Genomic DNA, 21,992 nt, shown 5'->3' with positions numbered 1-21,992 from the left:
TTTCGAGGTTCGCCTTGAAAGCTGTGAATATTAATCGAAATAATCATTTACATTCTTTCATATAAACACTAGTAGGCCCTACTTTTGAGAAGCACAAAGGCCTACAGAGCACAAAGAGGGTATTAGAAATAATCTTTTATTACTTTTCTATCGAGTGCACCGATTTAACGGTTTAACCTAATTTGCATAATTAATACAAATTAAATACTAATTTGCATAATTTGTTTTTACTATATATATTTTTTTACTTTGTATTCAGTACACAACCATCTATTTGCTGCCAATTTCCATGTAAATATCTTGAAAAACAGAAACGTTATTAAGAAAAAACTTTTGATCTCCTTGGTTAATGAGGCCCAATTTGGACCATGTGACTCTCGTACAGAATATTACGGCAGTTTTCGAAAAATTAAGCTGTTTTTCAATCTCTGATTTGTCATATCTCAAGAACGGATCAACATGTTTTAATTCTGTAAAAAGTACGTTGTGGGCGGCACGGTGGTGTAGTGGTTAGCGCTGTCGCCTCACAGCAAGAAGGTCCTGGGTTCGAACCCCGGGTCCGGCGAGGGCCTTTCTGTGTGGAGTTTGCATGTTCTCCCCGTGTCCGCGTGGGTTTCCTCCGGGTGCTCCGGTTTCCCCCACAGTCCAAAGACATGCAGGTTAGGTTAACTGGTGACTCTAAATTGAGCGTAGGTGTGAATGTGAGTGTGAATGGTTGTCTGTGTCTATGTGTCAGCCCTGTGATGACCTGGCGACTTGTCCAGGGTGTACCCCGCCTTTCGCCCGTAGTCAGCTGGGATAGGCTCCAGCTTGCCTGCGACCCTGAAGAAGGATAAAGCGGCTAGAGAGAATGAGATGAGATGAAAAGTATGTTGTTCTGCATTCAATTCTGAATTCGATGAGAGCAGTTTCAAGCAATTTGGACTGAATTTGAATTTTCAGCTGATATGCCTACTAGTTGCCTTTTATTTAATTTAGTGCTATAAAAAAAAAAAATGAACATTTGGAACTCTAAAATGTTCTTGTCCTGACTTGATAATGTAGAAGTCATAAAATAGAAATATATAACAAAGTTTGTGTGAAAAAAAAAATAGGGTGCCTAACACTTTTGCACAGTACTGCGTGTGTGTATATATACTGTATATATATATATATATATATATATATATATATATATATATAATGATATTCAGTTTCTTTTTTCTTTTTTGAATGATTAAACATAAGATTTCCTTATATGCAATCACAGTTGAAACTCGTACATACCTAAAATACCAACATGACTCATAAATGTAGCAGAATGTCTAAAAGTCTAATAGGCTGCGCAGAACCTCGCATGCCTGATGAACCAAATAAACAAGAGTAACGGCTGAACTAACCGAGTCGGAGTAGCAGCTGATTCTGGGATCTGAACTGGAAAGCAGCATCTGGTTCACTCCTACACTCTGGTTTGAGCACACACATTCACACACAAACACATACACACTTGAGCGAACACCAATGGCGTTACAGGCTTTGCTACTATGCAGATCTCAGTGTGCGTGAGCAGGAGACGGGGCTTCATCCCGAATAAAAAGCCTGGCTTTGTGTCCACTACGGTGCACCTGAAGTATGCAGTACGTAGGGAAAACATTATCACATGTTTCTCGCTAACTGTAGGACACTCAGCGTGCATAACTGTTTCAAATTTGACGCTGAACTGCACGACATATTTTCATGGTGCCATGCGCTAGCTAGGGCTATATTTCAACTTTATTACGGACAAACAGTTCACGGGATTATTTACCTAAGAAACGCTCGTGTTCACAGAACATTTCAACTCGTTCGGAAAAATGTTTGCATACGACAAGGTTTCCTGTTTCTCACTAACAAGACCCTTGAATGATCATCTACGAATCGTAGAACTGGCGCAATTTACTGCGGTTTTATACGCAGACGACGCTGTTAAGTTCGATGAAAATTTCGTTTCATGTTAACGACTTGAAGGGAAGCTATCCAAAACAAATTCACTTAAGTTGCCTGCAGCCGCCTGCCCATACGATTAAGACAAAAGTAATGACGCCCCACCCATATACGAGGACGATTACTTTATGTGTCCGTTCGTGTTAGCTGAAGCGCTGCAGTAGCTGAGCTGAATTAGTTGAAGATTTAGCGCATGTCATGCTTAGGTGCTTTTTCACCATTTAGTTATCATTTCATGGGATTCTGAGAGCATCAAATCTTTAGGGCATCAAATCGGCTATGTTGTGAACGTGCTTGGTTGGCGTTCATCGATATATGCGTGTGAGTACGAAGAAAAAAAATATGATTGCAAATTTGGTGGGATTTTTAGTTCGGATTTGGTGGAAACCATTACACACAGCTTCACTAAAATATAAATACATGTTTAGTAAATGTCTGCCTACAATGAGGCTTGCAAGCATATAAGAAATTGGAAAATAGTGCAAAAAATTGTTTACGTTTTATTTATGTTAGCTAGCAAACAGGCTAGTCTTTTAACTTAACATCAGTCGGCTATTGAAACTTAGTGACTGTTCATGTTTGGGTCCTAAAACACAGCTACACCTGTGTATATGGATGTTTCTATCCATACATCCGGCTGCCGTTTATGATTTGCATAAGGAGAAAATCAATTCGACTTTTTTCCTGAAATCTCCAACAGTACACAGAATCGAAAATATACCATACAAGGTTAATGAGTGTGCTATCTATGTGCTACTAATAATCAACATATTATTAGTGTATGAATCAGACGATTACCTGGACAGGGCGTGTCGGAGGAGTGCTAATAAGCGGCGCGGGGCCCATTGAGGATGCCGCTGTTAAACTCCTCTCCCTCTCCTCCTGATAAATACGGTCTCTCTCGGCCTCGGGCAGCTGCAGGAAGTTCTGCATGGCCCTCAGGTTCACCAGCAGGGACTGAGACGCCGTTTTGGGGTCTTCCTCTTTTCTCAGGATCTCCGATAATAATCCCTGAGTGAAACGGTGACAGAAAATCAACTCGGAGAAAGTATCCGGGGGGCTTGGGTGAAATATACCAGCACGTGCAGTACACACACAATCAATCGGTTGCAACAATTCCATAATTCAATACAAATGCACGATTGTGCTGTGCTTCTTTACATCTCAACGCTTTGTGGAGCCATGACAGACTCTACAGACGCCGTGACACGCCACAAGCACTCAGAATTAACCAGCTGCCATAGAGTGTACGATAAATATTACAAGGAAAGGAAAAAGGCACGTCAAGAAATAGTATAGAATAATAGCACAGGGTGCCAATTTGCGTGAAAAAAACATGAATCAATGTTCACGCTCCACGCTTTCCAGTAGATTCTTATCGCTTTCGCACGACTTCAAAGCCACATGGAGCTGTAATGAACCTTCCCTGAGCTATGCGGAACATCTTTCTCCATTGATATTATCTCCATTGCAGATGCCGGGTGAGGTGGTGGTGGTGGGAGGGGGGTGGGGAGATCAGTGACTGGGTGTGGGCTTCCCAGGCAGTTGTGGAGAGCCAGGTTCGAGATGGACATATCATAAGTGTAATATTTTAGGAAACTAACTGCTCCAGAGTGCTTCCAAGTCTCATGTTTTGGTTGCCTAGGAACATTATTGACTAAAAAGTGGCAGGTAAAAATGTACAGCAAGCTAATTAGCTAGGTGCTAGCTAAACGCTTTAAAATTAACCAATGGTTCTCAAAGTGGGGTCTGTGAAACATATTCAGTGGGTCTGTGATTTTTTTTTTTTTTTTTAATTTCTTTGGTGGAACCCACATTCTTAAGAACCGACATTCTTATGCAGTAATTAGGGGTCCAAGCACCACAGTCAGCGCTCTATTGGTGGAACGTTCAGGGACGGGAAGCACTATCGCGTCAAAAAATATTATTTGAAAATTTGTCGCAAAGTTTTGTCAGTGTTTCCACATACCTTGCGTTTACACACCGCTACACACCAAATGAACCCTTTTGTTTTGCGAATGTTTCTTTTTCTGGTTCTTAAATCTACTTGTCCACTGGGCTACGATGTTGACGTCATGTCCACCAGTTTATTGTTGTGTTGAACCACTTTGCTAAGTTTTTCAGTATCTCAGAAAGACTCTTGAAGCCGACTCTGGAATTTCCTCCTCAGCACATAGTTTGGTCGAATTAGTCAAGCAACATGCACAAGCAAGCAACACAAAACATGTCTTTGCTAATCCATCATTAAAGAATCCGTGTATGTCATTATTTCCTATAAAGACAATAGATATGAGAGTATATCCAGCCATATATCATTCCTCAACCTCAGAGCGATGGGATAATGAGTTAATACAAATCCTCCAGGCCCTGGCTTGCAAATCTCTCTCTCTCTCTCTCATTCCATCATGTTCTCCGTGACAACAGTCTAGCCTTGTCTGTTTATTCCCACAACAACCAGCATGGAGCTTCCTTCTCCGAGAGCATTCCATCGTTTCTTCCCAGAGAAAAGTGATTAGCATAATGTGGCCTACTTGTAGTGACACGCATCAGGCAAACATGTCATAGCTGATGTATGGCACTTTGCTGGTAGGGAATGATTCAGCGTTCTGACTGTCAACAAAACAATCTCACGGTCTTTAACAGAAACCTGGAATTAATGCTCTTGATACACTACCGTTCAAAAGTTTGGGGTCACTTTGAAAATTCCTTATTTTTGAAAGAAAAGCACTGTTCTTTTCGATGAAGATCACTTTAAACTAATCAGAAATACACTCTATGCATTGCTAATGTGGTAAATGACTATTCTAGCTGCAAATGTCTGGTTTTCGGTGCAATATCTCCATAGGTGTATAGAGGCCCATTTCCAGCAACTCTCACTCCAGTGTTCTAATGGTACAATGTGTTTGCTCATTGCCTCAGAAGGCTAATGGACGATTAGAAAACCCTTGTACAATCATGTTAGCACAGCTGAAAACAGTTTAGCTCTTTAGAGAAGCTATAAAGGTGGCACGGTGGTGTAGTGGTTAGCGCTGTCGCCTCACAGCAAGAAGGTCCGGGTTCGAGCCCCGGGGCCGGCGAGGGCCTTTCTGTGCGGAGTTTGCATGTTCTCCCCGTGTCCGCGTGGGTTTCCTCTGGGTGCTCCGGTTTCCCCCACAGTCCAAAGACATGCAGGTTAGGTTAACTGGTGACTCTAAATTGACCGTAGGTGTGAATGTGAGTGTGAATGGTTGTCTGTGTCTATGTGTCAGCCCTGCGATGACCTGGCGACTTGTCCAGGGTGTACCCCGCCTTTCGCCCGTAGTCAGCTGGGATAGGCTCCAGCTTGCCTGCGACCCTGTAGAACAGGATAAAGCGGCTACAGATAATGAGATGAGAAGCTATAAAACTGACCTTCCTTTGAGCAGATTGAGTTTCTGGAGCATCACATTTGTGGGGTCGATTAAATGGTCAAAATGGCCAGAAAAATGTCTCGACTATATTTTCTATTCATTTGACAACTTATGGTGGTAAATAAAAGTGTGACTTTTCATGGAAAACACAAAATTGTCTGGGTGACCCCAAAACTTTTGAACGATAGTGTATGTTGATGTATTTATGTCTGTATGTGACACTTCTCAGTATCAAACATTGCAACATACAGGTTTACGTTTACAAGGGTTTTATAAACCGTAACTGTAAATCATGACTAATCACTTGTGACAAAATCTAGCTGGGAAAACTTAATGAAGAACAAATAATGAGTCATCAGTTATCCAGATAATTCAGCCAAAACAGATCCTGGAGAGCTAAGTGCTGTGAAATTTCAGCTGGCTTGGTCAATACCTCCAAGTCCATTCGCTAACATTCACAGTTTTGCTTCTTTTCAGTGAATATCTGAAGTCTCTTCAACTGAAAAGCTTGGATAGTAAACCAGGCTTGGCTCGCAATCATAAACAATGTACAGTGGGAGCGTTGGCTCCGCAGAGGATACGTTACAAGATTTAATGTGGCTAGATGAAACCATGGAAAGTAGCGAAGCCTGTTTTTCATGTACGTACATACATATCTCTGATAAAGTTTATAAATCACACACAATATGACACCAACAACACTAACTAATAATAAAATAGAACGACTAGAAGGGCACTCAGTAGAGCGCATATCTCTGCCAAGCCACATATTAGAATATCCAGGTGTTTACTATGTTAACATACATATTTGTATTTGCATCAAAATCTAAACAATTGTTTCTTCGTCCATGACCCACCTTCCCACCAAATTTCATCACAATCCGTTCACTACTTTTTGAGTTACATTGGGAACAGACAAAAAAATCCTGGCTCTACATGCACATCTGGATCCTGGATCCTTATACATATCCAGATTTGCATCAAAATCTAAACAGTTGTTCTTTCATCCAGGATCCACCTTTCCTCCACATTTCATTAAAATCTGTTTGCTACTTTGAGTTACACTGGGAAAAGACAAAACAATCCTGGATCTGCAAACATATCTGGATCCTGGATTCGAATACATGTCCAGATGTGCATCAAAATCTTATCAATTGTTCGTTCGTCCATGACCCACCTTTCCACCAAATTTCATCAAAATCCGTTCACTACTTTTTGAGTTACATTGGGAACAGGCAAAAAAAAAAAATGCTGTATCTGCATACATATTGTATCCTGGATTCGAGTACATGCACTCGGTAGAGCGCACATCTCCACCAAGCTACATATTAGAATATCCAGGTGTTTACTATGTTAACATACATATTTGTATTTGCATCAAAATCTAAACAATTATTCCATCGTCCATGACCCACCTTTCCACCAAATTTCATCAACATCCGTTCACTACTTTTTGAGATATGTTGGGAACAGACAAACAAGTCCTGGATCCACATACACATTTGGGTCCTGAATCCACGTACCTATCTGGATTTGCATCAAAATCTAAGCAATTGTTCCTTGGCCCAAGACCCACCTTTCCTCCAAATTTCATCAAAATCCATTCACTACTTTTTGAGTTACATTGGGAAAAGTCAAGCAAACAAGCAAACGGAGGCGAACCCTCCGAAACATAGTTGTTGGAGGTAATTATAACAATATACTGTAATAACAGTTATGTGAATTCTCTCTCTCTCTCTCTCTCTCTCTCATTTTACGACTGATGTTTCCGCTTAATATTTTCGTCCTGAGGTAAACCACGGAAAACTGAAACAGCGGTTACCGAGTCAGCAGATATGGCAGTCCTACTGCAACAACAAGTCAAGATCATTCAATTGAAGAAAAACCAAGTCTTGACGTTTTGCTTATTCTGCTTAGTAAACAGTGCAGATCACAAAGTTTCCTTCCATCTCCAAGCTAATCACGACCATCTGGAGATTTCAGGTTTTAGGGAAATACATGTGGTTGCTTGAAACCTCTCAGAAATACTGAACTTGACTCGAAATCACTGTATGTGCCCAACACAACATTTCAACCTTGACAACTACTAGCTATGTAGTAGCTTCTAGACGGTTTGAACAGAATGGGCGGGATCAGTACTGACTTGAAAGCTTCATCGTCGTAACAGCTGTTAACGCAGGACATTCGTCATACCTGAGTCCTGTTGAACGCGACGCGAGCGAACACGGCCTGCGAGATCCCGGCTCTCTTCAGCTCGTCCCTCACCCATTGGTAGATCTCGGAGGAGACTTCTGTGTTGGAGGACACCTGCGTATCCAGAGGCTTGCTGAGAGCCCGGCTGACCGGCGGGTGGTTCAGGTACTGCTGGTTCAGGGATTGCTGCGCCAGGAGACGGTTCACGGCGTACTGCTGGTTCAGGATCTGCGCCATGACAATCTGTTGGTTGACCAGTTGAGGACTGATGGGGCTGGACACCAGGCCGGGGTGGAGACCGGGAAGCTGGGCACGGCCTGGGGCCTGACCGCTGTGGGCCAGAGGCACCGGGGACGGGGGCTGCTCGGCCGTGCTGCCCGGGATGGGCTGCTGACTGAAGCTCAGGTGGTTGGTTCCGGGTGGCGAGAGCTCTGACAAGCCGTCCATTTCGGCTACAAGACACACAGAGAGAAGAGCGAGAAGCGTTAATGCTAACAGTTAAATCAGTTGTACAGTACAAAATCAGTGACACCTCTAATCGCTTAACAGCTAAGCTTGTGTCGTGTTCACATGATGATAAACAAGTTTAAGGGCTCTGTAATAGTTCAGAGATGCAAAGGATGTCGAGGAAGGAAGCACTTCATGTATTAGGGACGAAGCAGATAGTGAACCAGAATTTACAAGCTGCAAAGGAAGACGCAAAGCGTCATCCAACTCTGAGAAAACAAGCTGCGTCGATGCTAATCAGTTAGTCTGTGATGTTAGCATGGCTACTTTAGGTTCTAGATTTAGGCTACATCCACACGACAACGGCAATGAGATTTTATTTTAAAAAATATCGTGTCCACATGGGCAACGGATCAGTAAAATATCAGGTACATATGGCAACGCAACGCTTGCTGAAAACGATGCAATACACATGCCACACCTCTACGTGCGCTGTAAGACGGTCCCATCGGAGACACCAGAACAATAGAAGAAGTAGGACGCATGCGCATAAACCCCTTCTTCTACCCGGCGTGAAGCACTCACAGGAATAAACACACAACAACAACAAGAAGATGGCTGCGACTATGCGAGGAAATCGTGCCTTCTGTGTGTCCAAATTAGTTTTATTAGTGTGCATAGTTTTATATAACTTAATTTTCTTATTGTGTGTGAATATTTTGAAAAGCATTTTTATATAATTTATATAACTTTTTATATTGTGTGTGAACATTTTGAAAAGCAGTCTTAGCCAATAAAAAAAAAGAAATTCAAGAAATGGTTCAGTTACTTGTTTATTTAAAAGAAAAGCTGTATACAAAAGTGAATGCAATGCAGTGGTTCATACAAAACAGCGAGAGTGCTGCTTGTTCTAGTCATGTGGTTGTGACGTCATCGTAAACAAATCCGTTCTACTCATCCAGACGACTTCGCAACGGCGCCGTTGCCAGATTTTTCCACTCTGGAACCCGTTCTCAAAAAATATCGTTTTGGGGCACCCAAAACGCCGGTGCCGTGTGGACGCCAGGCCGAAATGATAAACAATTTTATCAGATTCACCTGAATCCGTTGCCGTGTGGACAGCCTCTTATACCCCTTTTCCACCAAATCAGTTCCAGGGCTGGTTCGGGGCCAGTGCTGGTTCACAACTCGTTCAACTTGCGAGCCAGCTGAGAACCAGTTTGCTTTTCCATCGCTCACGGTGCTAAGAGAAGACACGTCATTACGTCGCTGTATACGTCATTACGTCGCTGTATACGTCAGTTACGTCGCTACGTTTGCATAAACCTTGGCGCGAATATCGAAGCAAAAACAACGCGGAAGAAGCAGCAGCAACAACAATAATAATAATAATGGATGACTTCGCGTTTGTACAGCTGCTGCTTCTCGTCGCTTAAAAATGGTGATCTTTCGCGGTCTTGTTATTGTTGTCGGTCTTAACAACTCCGCCCCCCCGCTGACGTAAGCGGTTCTTTCCTCTGGTCCAGCAGAGAGTTGGTGCTAGCCTGGAACCGGTTTTTCTGGCCCCAGAGCCAGTTCTTTGTCAGTGGAAACAGAAAACCCGGTTCCAAACTAAGCACTGGCCCCGAACCAGCCCTGGAACTGCTTTGGTGGAAAAGGGGCATTAGTCAGCTCCAGAAGCCTGGGTGACTAATGGACATCAAGAAAACGACTTGTGACTAACAAAGTCATCAGCACCTTTGAAGAATTAACTTTAAAGCCACTAATCTGTCCAAGCCACGTGTTGATGGAACACTGAAGACAAGACAATCATCAAAAAGGGCTCATGACCTGCAAGTTGGCAGCTTCCCAAATTAGTTTATAACGTCCGTGACCCGATCATGTGAGCAACAACAACAGGCCTCGTGTGTATGGCCAAAGAGCAGAGCGTCTGAATTGCCCTTTATGCTCCTAATTTTCAAGAACGCGAGCTGGCAAATGTGAAATTTTCAGGATAAATATAGCAGAAGGAAGGGCTCAGTGGAGCTCGACTCTCACGGACAAGCCCTCACTCTCAGGCTAGTTCCAACACGACCGGGAGAATAAGGCATCTATTTGGTACTGTTGATGGTATTTACTGTTATAAATATCTCAGCTCTTTTTAATTGACGTGCGGGAGCCCGCAAAACAACGGGCTGGAAAATCCGAAAATGAAAAGGTCTGTTGTGACTGTAAGCGTGGAGGTTTAAGCGGGAGGCCATGGCGTCACGGCTAGTCACGGCTCCTCCAGACATTCGGGGCGTATTCGTTTAAAAGGATTTGTTTAAATCAGGAGAAATTAAAGACGTTCGACACCAACGTACGTATACGCAGGGGAAAAATTTGCAGGGCAACGTTCACGCAAAATATCTTTCCGAAGGGGTTTTTTTTTTTTTTTTTAGGGGAAGAAGAAACAAAGCGTATGATGGCAACTCGTCAAAATTTCAATGCGAGATAAACACAAGAGATTAAGAGCATGGAATCTGTCTAGATAGCTATAGAATAATCACAGGAACACAAGCTTGGGTCTTTAGTGACGGCAAACACAAAGGAAGCCGCTGCTGTTCCTTTCAGTGCGAGCGCGAAAAAAAAAAAGTGAGGGGGCTCAGTCATAATCAAAGCTTTCTCATAATCCCCCTCATTCCGGCAGGCTGATGTTACGGTGCGCCTTTGCGTTCGCTTTATTCCGATCCGTCTAAAAGTGCTGGGGGCACACACACACACACACACACACACACACGTATCACACACATGCAAATTGAAAGGATGGAGCAAAAGGTTTAAAGGCCCTGCTGAAACAGACACAGAACGGTAGTTTCTTCTGTGGAATCTGGCGCTGAGAGAGTTGGGATTAGCGGCACAATAGGAGAGGGAATGTGAGAGAGAGAGAGAGAGAGAGAGAGAGAGAGAGAGAGAGGCCCTGAGAGAGGCCCGAGAGAACAGCAGGACTCCATCTCACTTCATTGCTGCGCAGTCGGACAGCTCTCTCTCTCTCTCTCACACACACACAGACACACCTCCCCCACACTCAACTCAGCCTTAAAGAGACCCGGCTCACACTGTTCTCATCTAAAGCCAATCTCCAAAAACAACTCCATGACCGTGCACGCTAGTTTAAACCCCTCTTTGCTAATTGTGGCACCCCGGGTTAAACGTCTCGTGTGCCTCCTGAGCGTCATTATCCGCACTGAGAGCCGCTCGGAGGCCAAATCTCAGCTCGGCGTCATGAACGATGATTAAGTCGTAAGGGGAGTGGCCGTCTGTGTCACGTGACCTACCTACTGCGGTGGCACGTGGGCTGTCATGGAGGACGCACGTCCCCAGGTAGCCCTCCAGCTGGGAGGGTTGGCGCACGACTGCGCATGTTGGTGTACACACACACATATACACACACACACACACACAGACACACACAGGTGTGGAGAGAGATAGAAAGTGTTAGTGGGTCGGAATAAGCACGTGTAGGATGGGGTGGGATGTGGTGGGGGAGGGGAGGGGAGGGGAGAGGGAGGCGGGTGGGGGGCAGATGTTTCATCGAGTGGTCTGGCATGAGATTAAATATATCAGTGTGACTCACCTCAAGAGGTGTTTGTGGGTTTGTTTGTGTTTTTTTTTTTTTTTTGGGTGTGTAACGAACGATAAGGAGCACACCCTGACTTCAGTTACGCATGCGGTGTGTTTACGGATTGAAAATTTCAGCAAAATGTATTCCCTTTCACATGAAGTTATTTCTCAATGCCTTTTTTTCTTAAATCTTAAATATTATATTTTATACATTATATATTCGAGATGGGAAATATGATGATATAATATGAATGTTGTGAAAAAAAAATGTTACAATACACACCAGGATCCCAGTATCAATATATATATAAAAATAAAAAGTAAATTGATATTTATTTTAAAAACAATTATAATCTTCGATTGAAAGCAGCTGATCTGATAGTAAAAATGATTTAAATTTATTTATTTATTATTGCAAAATGCAAACATTTCCTGGTCTTTCTTGTTTAATAGTTTATTACTTATTTTTAAAATATTTTAAATTAAAAATATATATATTTTAAAACAATTTCCTTTTCTCGATATGAAATAAAAATAATAAAATTATTTTTTCCCCCTGTTTTGCTGCCAATTTATCCACAAACTGCTCCCTCATGATTAACAGTTTGGTGATGAATTTTTAAAATAATTTTTTGGACATAAATTTAATTGCAAACTGACTGATTTCATATTAAAATTTTGTACTTAATCTTTAATTTTTGGCACCTTTTTGGTTTTTTTTTTTCGTACTAACCATTACGCTGTATATAAAACACTCATGTATTGACGTGTGTATTCATGTGTGTCTCTCACAGAAGTGTGAAAACATCGGAGCGTTATAAACTGTTTCTATTTGAACAACAAAAAATCAGAAGGTTTGAAATATTTTACCCCGTATTATTACCACAATATGCTCTGCTATGTATTAAAAGCAAACTGATGAACCTGTGGTGTGCTCTCTTACGGTTAGAGATTATTTAACACATTATTGAATGTTTGCTTATTTATTTATTTATTTATTAATAATACATGCTACTTTCTCGGTAAAACATCCTAAGTACAAAAAGGTATACACTTAATGAAAAATATCACCGACAAGATAAGCAAAAGTACAATTTCGTACCTTTTTAAATCTGCGATTGTATTTTAACAATAAACTACACCTACCGTTCTCTTCCGAGAAGTTTAAACGCCATCCATTTTGCTGTAATCAATCTACACAGATCTGCGCTTAATTATTTACAGTCTTATGCAGTTGGCATCGGACCCTCAGTGAGCCCTTTACCACGAGTGCCAATTCTGCTCAATGCCAAAATATTCATTTGAACCGTGTTACAGTATCACGTGCTCGGGTTTGGATGTTGTTCTTGACGTTTTGTTGTTCCTTTCAGACCTTTCCATCAAATAAAATGCTTTGCAAGGTAAAAAAAAGCCATTGATATCCTACGATCGTTTAAAGTGAGCTGTAAATTTATTAGCTACATACAGTACAATGTAGCTGTGCCAATAATAATAAAAATAATAATAATAATAAACTGTAACCTGTGGCCGAAATCTCAGCTCTTTAACCCGTTTTGAGAACTCCTTTTAACGTAAAAAGAATCAGGAAGTGATTATAATAAAATAATTATTACAATGGGAATGTAACACCAAAAATATATCACGTAAATAAAAAATGCATTTGCATTAAACAAAGAAAAAAACAACAGCAGATGAATGGCAGGTGTAATGAGACAGAGTAACACGTGTAACACGACGCCATGGCTGTTTGGCTTACCCATCATGTCTTTTGTCTTCTTGAAATGTTTATACCAACGTCCAAATTCCTGACACTTCGCCGCAGACACGTTTGCATAGTAAGTGCTGTTCACGATGGAGGATATCATACTCTGCAGAGAGAGAGAGAGAGAGAGAGAGATAGAGACAGAGAGAGAGATACAAAGAGACGGAGACACAGAGAATGAGACAGAGAGAGAGAGAGACCAAGAGACAGTGAGACAGAGAGACAGACACAGAGAGAGATACCAAGAGAGAGTGAGACAGAGAGACAGACCGACAGAGAGACAGAAAGGCAGACAAAGAAAGAGAGACAGACAGAGAGATGGAGAGAGCAAAAGAGAGAGAGAGACAGAGAGAGAGACAGAGAGAGATACCAAGAGACAGTGAGACAGAGAGAGACAGACAGAGAGAGAGATACCAAGAGACAGAGAGAGCGAAAGAGAGAAAGATACAGAGAGTGAGACAGAGACAGACCGACAGAGAGACAGAAAGACAAAGAAAGAGAGACAGACAGAGAGATGGAGAGGGCAAAAGAGAGAGAGACAGACAGAGAGAGACAGTCAGAGACAGATAGGCAGACAGAGAGAAAGAGCGAGACAGAGAGAGTAAAAGAGACAGGGAGACAAAGAGAGAGTGAGACAGAGAGTGAAAGAGAGTGAGAGAAACAGACATACAGGCAGACAGAGACAGAGAGTGAAAGAGAGTGAGAGAGACAGGCAGACAGAGACAGAGTGAAAGAGAGTGAGAGAGACAGGCAGACAGAGACAGAGAGTGAAAGAGAGACAGAGAGAGAATGAAAGAGACAAAGAGAGAGAGAGAGTGAAAGAGAGTGAGAGAGACAGGCAGACAGAGACAGAGAGTGAAAGAGAGACAGAGAGAGAATGAAAGAGACAAAGAGAGAGAGAGAGAGTGAAAGAGAGTGAGAGAGACAGGCAGACAGAGACAGAGAGTGAAAGAGAGACAGAGAATGAAAGAGACAAAGAGAGAGAGAGAGAGAGAGAGAGTGAAAGAGACAGAGAGAGACAGGCAGACAGAGACAGAGAGTGAAAGAGAGACAGAGAGAGAATGAAAGAGACAAAGAGAGAGAGAGTGAAAGAGAGTGAGAGAGACAGGCAGACAGAGACAGAGAGTGAAAGAGAGACAGAGAGAGAATGAAAGAGACAAAGAGAGAGAGAGAGAGAGAGAGAGTGAAAGAGAGTGAGAGAGACAGGCAGACAGAGACAGAGAGTGAAAGAGAGACAGAGAGAGAATGAAAGAGACAAAGAGAGAGAGAGTGAAAGAGACAGAGAGAGACAGACAGAGTGAAACAGAGAGAGAGAGAGAGAGAGAGAGACGGGGATGCACATGGTGTTGAGTTTCTGGTTGGTTAAAGCACTTTATCGTGTTCAACATGACGCTGCTTAACAGTTGATATAAATCTATATCTGCAGCACCATTTCGTTTTTGTTCCATCATATTTACCTAACCGTTTGTTGCAGTTTAAAAAATGCTCCATGTTTCTAAAAACAGTACAGTATGACTCATGAGAAGCGACTCATATCTGCCATTTTGTCCACAAACAAAAACAAACAAAATTCTTCCTAAATTACGTACAGAATAAAAGTTACGGGCGTGCTGTTATTCCAAAACAATCAGCTGTTACTGTTAATACAGGACTCTTACCACCACTAACCGGCTGATTACTTTCCTATAAAAGCACGACCCGAAGACTCTTTAGTTACACCGGAGCAATTTGCAAAAGCTATCAATTTTTGATTTGATTTTTTTTTTTTTTAAATCTATATTGTTACACTTTCTATACGTTTATAGTCACATGTAAAATTGTGGAACGTCCACGAATCACGTTCGTTCCTGTTCTCACTTACGTTATAGCAGCTATAAACAGTCGTTCCCTCACCAGCCTTGCTTTTTTCTCTCTCCTGAAGTTAATAAGACAAAAAAATAAAGCAGTCATAAAGCAGTTACTAAAAAAAAATGTATATATGTGTGTAAAGTGTAAAGTCCTGATGCTGCAGACTCCTTCAAAAAAAAAAAAAAAATGAATCAGCAACTACTGACCAATCAGAATCCAGCGTTCTGTGGCGTACCGGGACGCGATGTTGTATTGTTGAACTGATTCTCTGTTTAGAATTCATGGAATTTCTGTTCAGAGGTTAAGAGACAGTCTGGCAGGTAAGACGAGATTCAGTACGTGAGATTAAAAAAAAAAAAAAAAAGCATTTCATTAGCCTTGTACGTAGAAGATTTACTCTAGAGATAGCTGGAGAGATGACACATCGGGGATTTCTTGCCTGTGTGAATGAGAGTGGCTGCTTTAAAAGGTTCGAGAGGCCACACAGAGAGAGCTGCTCCTCCACCCGTGTTCAGCGGTGTTCCTTTTCATTCACACGCATTCCTTACAAATTCTGTTTCATTAAGCTTCAACACTTAACACCGTCATGGCCCCGGGCTCAGTCCCACACACAGATATGAGAGTCTGCCCTGATTGTTATAAATATTCAAAGGAGGAAACCATCTGTTTTGAAATTACAAGTCTAGCGGCTTTATTATATGTTTCATACAATACGAGTGCCCAGGGATAGTCACGCCTCCGTCTTTGCGGTTTGCGGACCATCGACTCGAGCTGCTCTTTCAGCCCCGATTTTTCGGGATGCGCCACAGTCTTGGGGCAGGGGTCATCTCGAGGAGCTCTTCGGACAGATTTGCATTCTTAAGTAGGCATATCAGGTGAAATGTCACGGTCCCGGGCTCACCCAACACTCAGGACTCCACTTCCCACAATCCCTCTCACACACCAGTCACTACCGCGTGCACTCCGTCAGCCAACCCGGAGCCACTTCCTAGGAGTGGCTCCCCCGAGTCCTAATCACCATCACCTGTACCTTTTTGCTTCCGTTTGTATTTATACCCCTTTGTTTGTTTTGTTCATCGCACAGTATTGCTTCTACATTTCGTGAGCCTACTGAGCGTTATCGTTCTGATTGTGTTCCTGTGTATGCTTTCCGATTACGATTTGCCTAGCCCTTGCGTTCAGATTGCCTGTGTTTTTCTGATTCCCGTTTCCTGCCCACGATTTGTCTAGCCCTCGTTACTGTTTTGGATCTCTCGGTATTGACCTGGCCTGGCTTTTGTACATTGACTTTTTCCGTTGTGCTCATTAAAACCTTGAGTTCGTTCATAATCCGCGAGCGTCTGGTTTGTTACAGCCGCGTTACATGAAAATTCAAATTCAGTCCAAATTGCTTGAAAGTGGTCTCATTGAATTCAGAATTGAATGCGGAACAGGGGCGGCACGGTGGTGTAGTGGTTAACGCTGTCGCCTCACAGCAAGAAGGTCCTGGGTTCGAGCCCCGGGGCCGGCGAGGGCCTTTCTGTGTGGAATTTGCATGTTCTCCCCGTGTCCGCGTGGGTTTCCTCCAGGTGCTCCGGTTTCCCCCACAGTCCAAAGACATGCAGGTTAGGTTAACTGGTGACTCTAAATTGACCGTAGGTGTGAATGTGAGTGTGAATGGTTGTCTGTGTCTATGTGTCAGCCCTGTGATGACCTGGCGACTTGTCCAGGGTGTACCCCGCCTTTCGCCCGTAGTCAGCTGGGATAGGCTCCAGCTTGCCTGCGACCCTGTAGAACAGGATAAAGCGGCTAGAGATAATGAGATGAGATGAATGAATGCGGAACAACAGACTTTTCCAGAATTAAAATATGTTTATCCGTTCTAGACATATTACAAATCAGAGATTGAAAAACGGCTTAATTTTTCGAAAACTGCTGGAATATTCTGTATGAGAGTCACATGGTCCAAAATGGGCCTCATTCACCAAGGAGAGCAAATGTTTTTATGCCTCCGCCACCTTAATGTGCAGGAGGCATTATGTTTTCGGTTGTCTGTCTGTCCGTGCGTCTGTCCGTCCGTGCGTCCGTCCGTCCCGAAACCTTGTGAACACGATATCTCAAAGGCCAATGAAAGGAATTTCACCAAACTTTCACCATTTGTGCATTTGGGACAAATATGAACTGATTAGATTTTGAGATCAAAAGGTCTAAGGTCAAGGTCACTGTGAGGTCAAATGTCTGTCCGAAAACCTTGTGAACACAATATCTCCAAGTCTGATACAAGTAATTTCACCAGGTCATTTTAGATTTAATAAGGCATGTAGTCTACCGGGCGGAGGCGTCCCCATCGACACCGTTGGCGTCGAGTTCTATCTAGTTTTCTTAATAACTTTTCTATTTTTTCAAGATATTTACATGGAAATTGGCAGCACATAGATGGTTGGATACTGAATACAAAGTTTGAAAAATTACTAAAAAGCATTTATGCAAATTTGTATTTAATTAGTATCAATTATGCTAATTAGGTAAAACCATTAAATCGGTCCACTCAATAAAAAAGTAATAAAAGATTATTTCTAATACCCTCTCTTTGTGCTCTGTAGGCCTTTGTATTTGTCAAAAGTAGGGCCTACTAGTGTTCACATGAAAGAATATAAATGATTATTTCGATTAATATTCACAGCTTTCAAGGCGAACCTCGAAAAAACTGTCTGATCCACATCCAATAAACAATTCACATTAACTGAACTGAAATTGACACTCGGGTTTCTGACTTCTGGTTTTTTTAAATCTCATTCCGACCACTAAGATCTCAACATTTTTCATCAAAAATATATAACTCCAGTTATATTCTAAAATAGTTATTTATTTACATGAATCAGTTTGATTTGAAAAAAAAAATAAGTAGGTAAAGCTATGAAAACTCACTTCAAAGTCTCCCGTGAATCCTAACATCGAAACTAGCAGACGGAAAATTTTGCTGAATCCTTCATCAGAAACAGTGAGAGCTGTTTTAGAGAGCATCCCTATAAAAGTTGTCTGATTGATATTGACGAGTAATCCAGTCGGAAACCGATCAGGAGAGAGAGAGAGAGAGACTGACCGCTTTCCCGCAGCTCAAAAAGATGTCACGCGAGCAGAGTTTTTACTCTGTTGTACCGACTTCAACCTGCCGTTACTCCCAGAGTACTGAACAGATCTTAACCAGATACATTTCTTTGGAAAGCAGAGATTATAAGCTTTTTAATGATAGCATTCATGATAGAAAATATTCAAGAGTTAAACAATGACAGATTTGGAAACTTAGATGAGCGTCTGCATGGACAATTTTCACAGCACGGCCAGCGAGCGTCTGATACGCCGACCTTAAGAACCAAAAACGTGGAGCTGAAAAAAAGTGTGCAGAGAAACGGAAAGAGAAACAGGGCAGGATGGTGGGGTAACGGCTCAGTAAAGACCGAGGCTGCTGTGTACGCTTGAGAAGGACGATTAACCTTTATTGAGTGCGTGCACAGCTGGAGAGTTGAAGAGAACGAGAAAAAGGTGCGGTTAAAAATAAAAACAAAAATGAGTCGCCTCCTTTTGCTCAACTTGTATGTTATAATTTTAACTTCTTATATTTGGAACGAAGAAGCCTTTGCGCATTCCTGCAGCATCAAATTACTTTGATAAGAAACGAACCTATCAGGGGATAGGGACGGGCCGGAATGAAGATTTATGTGTCGACTGATTGAAAAAGGTGTGCAAATAATTACGCTAAAAACGCGTCGAATCTTTCATTCGGCTGACAGCCGTGCCTGTTGTGTGGGCCGCTGTGACGCATCCATCTCTCCCCTCCCTTACAGCCCTCTGCTTTTGACACAGATGTTCGAATAAATGCTGTTCATTAATCACGCTTCTTGTGCACCCGAGCACGTGGCTGACGTGGGTTGGAGCGGCCGTCGGGTCGGAGCAGCTTGACAGTGACCTTCGTCCGCAGGTAATTGGGACGAGGCCGGGGCCCTTTAAACGATAAGCATCTTCAGGTGTTATCAGCACGGGCAGGAAGTCTCGCTAGGGTACTATCATTCTCAACGATCTGCCTGGAACGAAAATGTGTCGCATCCTGCTCTGCCGCTTTCTGCTGTCTCTTTCTTTCTGCTGTTTTCCTTTTGGGTACGAGGCATACCTTGGCGTTTCTCCGTTTCCCACCATGTCTTAATTACAGCTTCAACATCATTCAACACCAGAAGAGAATGAGATCCAACACTTCGACGCTGAAGAGTCTTGTGCTGAAAAAGTCTTGATGAGCCGAAGCTGACCTGGGGCATTCGTTTCATGTCTAGTTATCCACGAACAACCTGAGCACTTGATACGTTCTTGCATTTGAAGCCCAGATGCGTTAAGGAAAAAAGAAAAGAAAAACCCAGAGTGCGGCTGTTTGGGAATAAATCGAAACGCTTGACAACACGGCGGACAAAAGCGCTCTTTTTAAGCCTCTCGTTCCCCCGGCTCCAGCGCCAGTTAATTCTCCTGATACTCTGTTAGTTAACCTTCCTTGTTGTGTGCGAGGATTAACGTCCTGAATATCAAGGACAAGTTAATCCTATAAAAGTTGCCAATCATGTGCCATAAATATACTGAGCTCTCTCTGCAGGCACTGGTAGCTCGGCCGCTAAGGTTCTGCGCTAAGTCGGAAGGTTCTGAGCTCAAATCTCACACGTGGGAATGGCTTTCATTGACAACGCCTGTTAACGTGTCCCGCTTCTCGGTCACGCGTTTAGAAAAACAAACAAACAAACAAACAAACACATGAATCACGAAAAAAAGGGGGGCTAGTCAAAACCTTTACCAGTACTAACATTTCTAAAAATTTCATATTATTTAGGTTTTGTTTTGTTTTCCTTTGACGACTAATAAGCCGGCGGCACGGTGGTGTAGTGGTTAGCGCTGTCGCCTCACAGCAAGAAGGTCCTGGGTTCGAGCCCCGTGGCCGGCGAGGGCCTTTCTGTGCGGAGTTTGCATGTTCTCCCCGTGTCCGCGTGGGTTTCCTCCGGGTGCTCCGGTTTCCCCCACAGTCCAAAGACATGCAGGTTAGGTTAACTGGTGACTCTAAATTGAGCGTAGGTGTGAATGTGAGTGTGAATGGTTGTCTGTGTCTATGTGTCAGCCCTGTGATGACCTGGCGACTTGTCCAGGGTGTACCCCGCCTTTCACCCGTAGTCAGCTGGGATAGGCTCCAGCTTGCCTGTGACCCTGTAGAACAGGATAAAGCGGCTAGAGATAATGAGATGAGATGAGACTAATAAGCCAATCAGAGCAAGCCTACAGGGACGGAAACATTGTAATGATGTCTTGATATCGATGATAGGCGGGGCTTACGGCAAATTCGGCTACGTTACCAAAGTGAGTCTGAACGTTATTTTCTCCAGAAAATGTCCGATTCATTTTTGGTTTGTTGTCAATGTATATTTAAAGCTCGACGGCCTTTCGATTTCATAAAATCAGTGAAATTTAATTCCCTCTACAATGTGGTCATTGTGAGATACGTTTATTTCTGTAATATCTCACAAAATATCAGGCCGTTCTGTTCTGTGGCTGGGAAGTTATTTAATTTGAAGGGATTAAAGCAAATAACGTGCATGAAATCGCTCGCTTTGCGCAGTCAAGCAGACAGAGGAAGTCCGTGTGTGTGTGTGTGCGCATGCGCAGGTTTACCTTTGAGCGTGCACTGACAGTTCCATCATTCTGTTGCTAAACGAACAGCTGATCACACCAAGGTGCTCGCTGAGTGCCGATATTTATTAGTTTGGTCCTGCGTTTCCTTTCCTTCATTTCATTTCACGTTTCATTCGCACACTCACGTCCTCCATTTTTCTCTCCTGTTTCAAATTTGTATCCCACGATGCCTTGCGCGAACGGGGAAAGCCCACCACATGATGCATGACATAGTATCTTGTATTGGGTCATGGTGAAGCAGGAAAAAATAGCGGTGAATTTAGGGCCACGTGGCCTTAAATTCATTAATTGTTATATTTTAAAAAAACTAATAAAATTGGAAGTCTGTGATTCGAGTCCGGTAGCTTTCGGTCCACTAAACAAAAATAACAGGGTGTCGGGAAAATTCTTTTTATGACCTACGCTTGGAAAATCTGAAAGGCGGTCTAGCTTTAATAATTGAACTTGGTTTGTTTTCAACTCTATGAAGAAACGTATGAAAGTCCGACTACAGCATGGACGTTTTAGCTAACTGACATTTAGCTAGCTAACTTGCCGAATGATTCGTAATATCTTTGCTAATGTTTAATAATAAATCATTACCGATCGTTAATTTGCACTAGCAGCGCTATCACAAATTGTTACTCTCACTCGGGATCTTTCTAATGTATTATTCTTATTATTCTTACTATTCCTCTTATTATTATTCTCGTAACACTTTTTAGGACGCTATTTCTCCCTCAGTTTTCAACCAATCATCACCAAATTTCACGTGAAGAATACCTCTGGGCTGAATTATGTTGCTTTGACTTTTGGTGCAGATCTGCGTCACTGATCCGGAATGATTCATGAAAAACGGGATTTTTTTTTCGATCGCTTATAACTCTGTCGATTTTCATGATTTTTTTCAATCAGTTTTTATTTATTTATTTATTTATTTTTGTTCAGGGCAGCAGGGCGCAACTTTTCCTCACTAAGTGTCACTGTGTATCTCTTACCATTCCAGATCTACCGGTATAGGGTACTGTCACACCCACGCGCGTTGGCTGGCTCTGGATGGCGTGGGCTGTGAACTGATTCACGTGTGCACGCCGCTAATGACTCATACTAGCACTGCGATCAGCACGCGTATA

At 42.6% G+C, this 21,992-nt stretch overlaps 1 protein-coding gene across 8 annotated transcripts in view; it reads right to left on the bottom strand.

The window, feature by feature from the left end:
• satb1b (SATB homeobox 1b) overlaps positions 1 to 21,992 on the bottom strand; it is an 88,317-nt gene that overhangs the window by 36,011 nt on the left and 30,314 nt on the right. For 4 of the 8 annotated variants that reach the window (XM_060900356.1, XM_060900357.1, XM_060900355.1 and 1 more), the window contains 6 exons: positions 15,197 to 15,250; positions 13,330 to 13,441; positions 11,288 to 11,365; positions 7,545 to 7,996; positions 2,761 to 2,973; positions 1,380 to 1,445 (listed from right to left, as the gene is read on the bottom strand). In XM_060900356.1, the coding sequence (XP_060756339.1) occupies positions 1,380 to 1,445; positions 2,761 to 2,973; positions 7,545 to 7,996; positions 11,288 to 11,365; positions 13,330 to 13,441; positions 15,197 to 15,250 (975 nt within the window). The remainder of the gene's footprint in view (positions 1 to 1,379; positions 1,446 to 2,760; positions 2,974 to 7,544; positions 7,997 to 11,287; positions 11,366 to 13,329; positions 13,442 to 15,196; positions 15,251 to 21,992) is intronic. The other 4 variants (XM_060900362.1, XM_060900358.1, XM_060900359.1 and 1 more) reach the window with 3 other exon arrangements.

The sequence above is a fragment of the Neoarius graeffei genome, chromosome 19 (genome assembly GCF_027579695.1).
Source record: "Neoarius graeffei isolate fNeoGra1 chromosome 19, fNeoGra1.pri, whole genome shotgun sequence".
NCBI lineage: Eukaryota > Metazoa > Chordata > Actinopteri > Siluriformes > Ariidae > Neoarius > Neoarius graeffei.
This window is presented reverse-complemented; position numbering and strand designations above follow the sequence as displayed.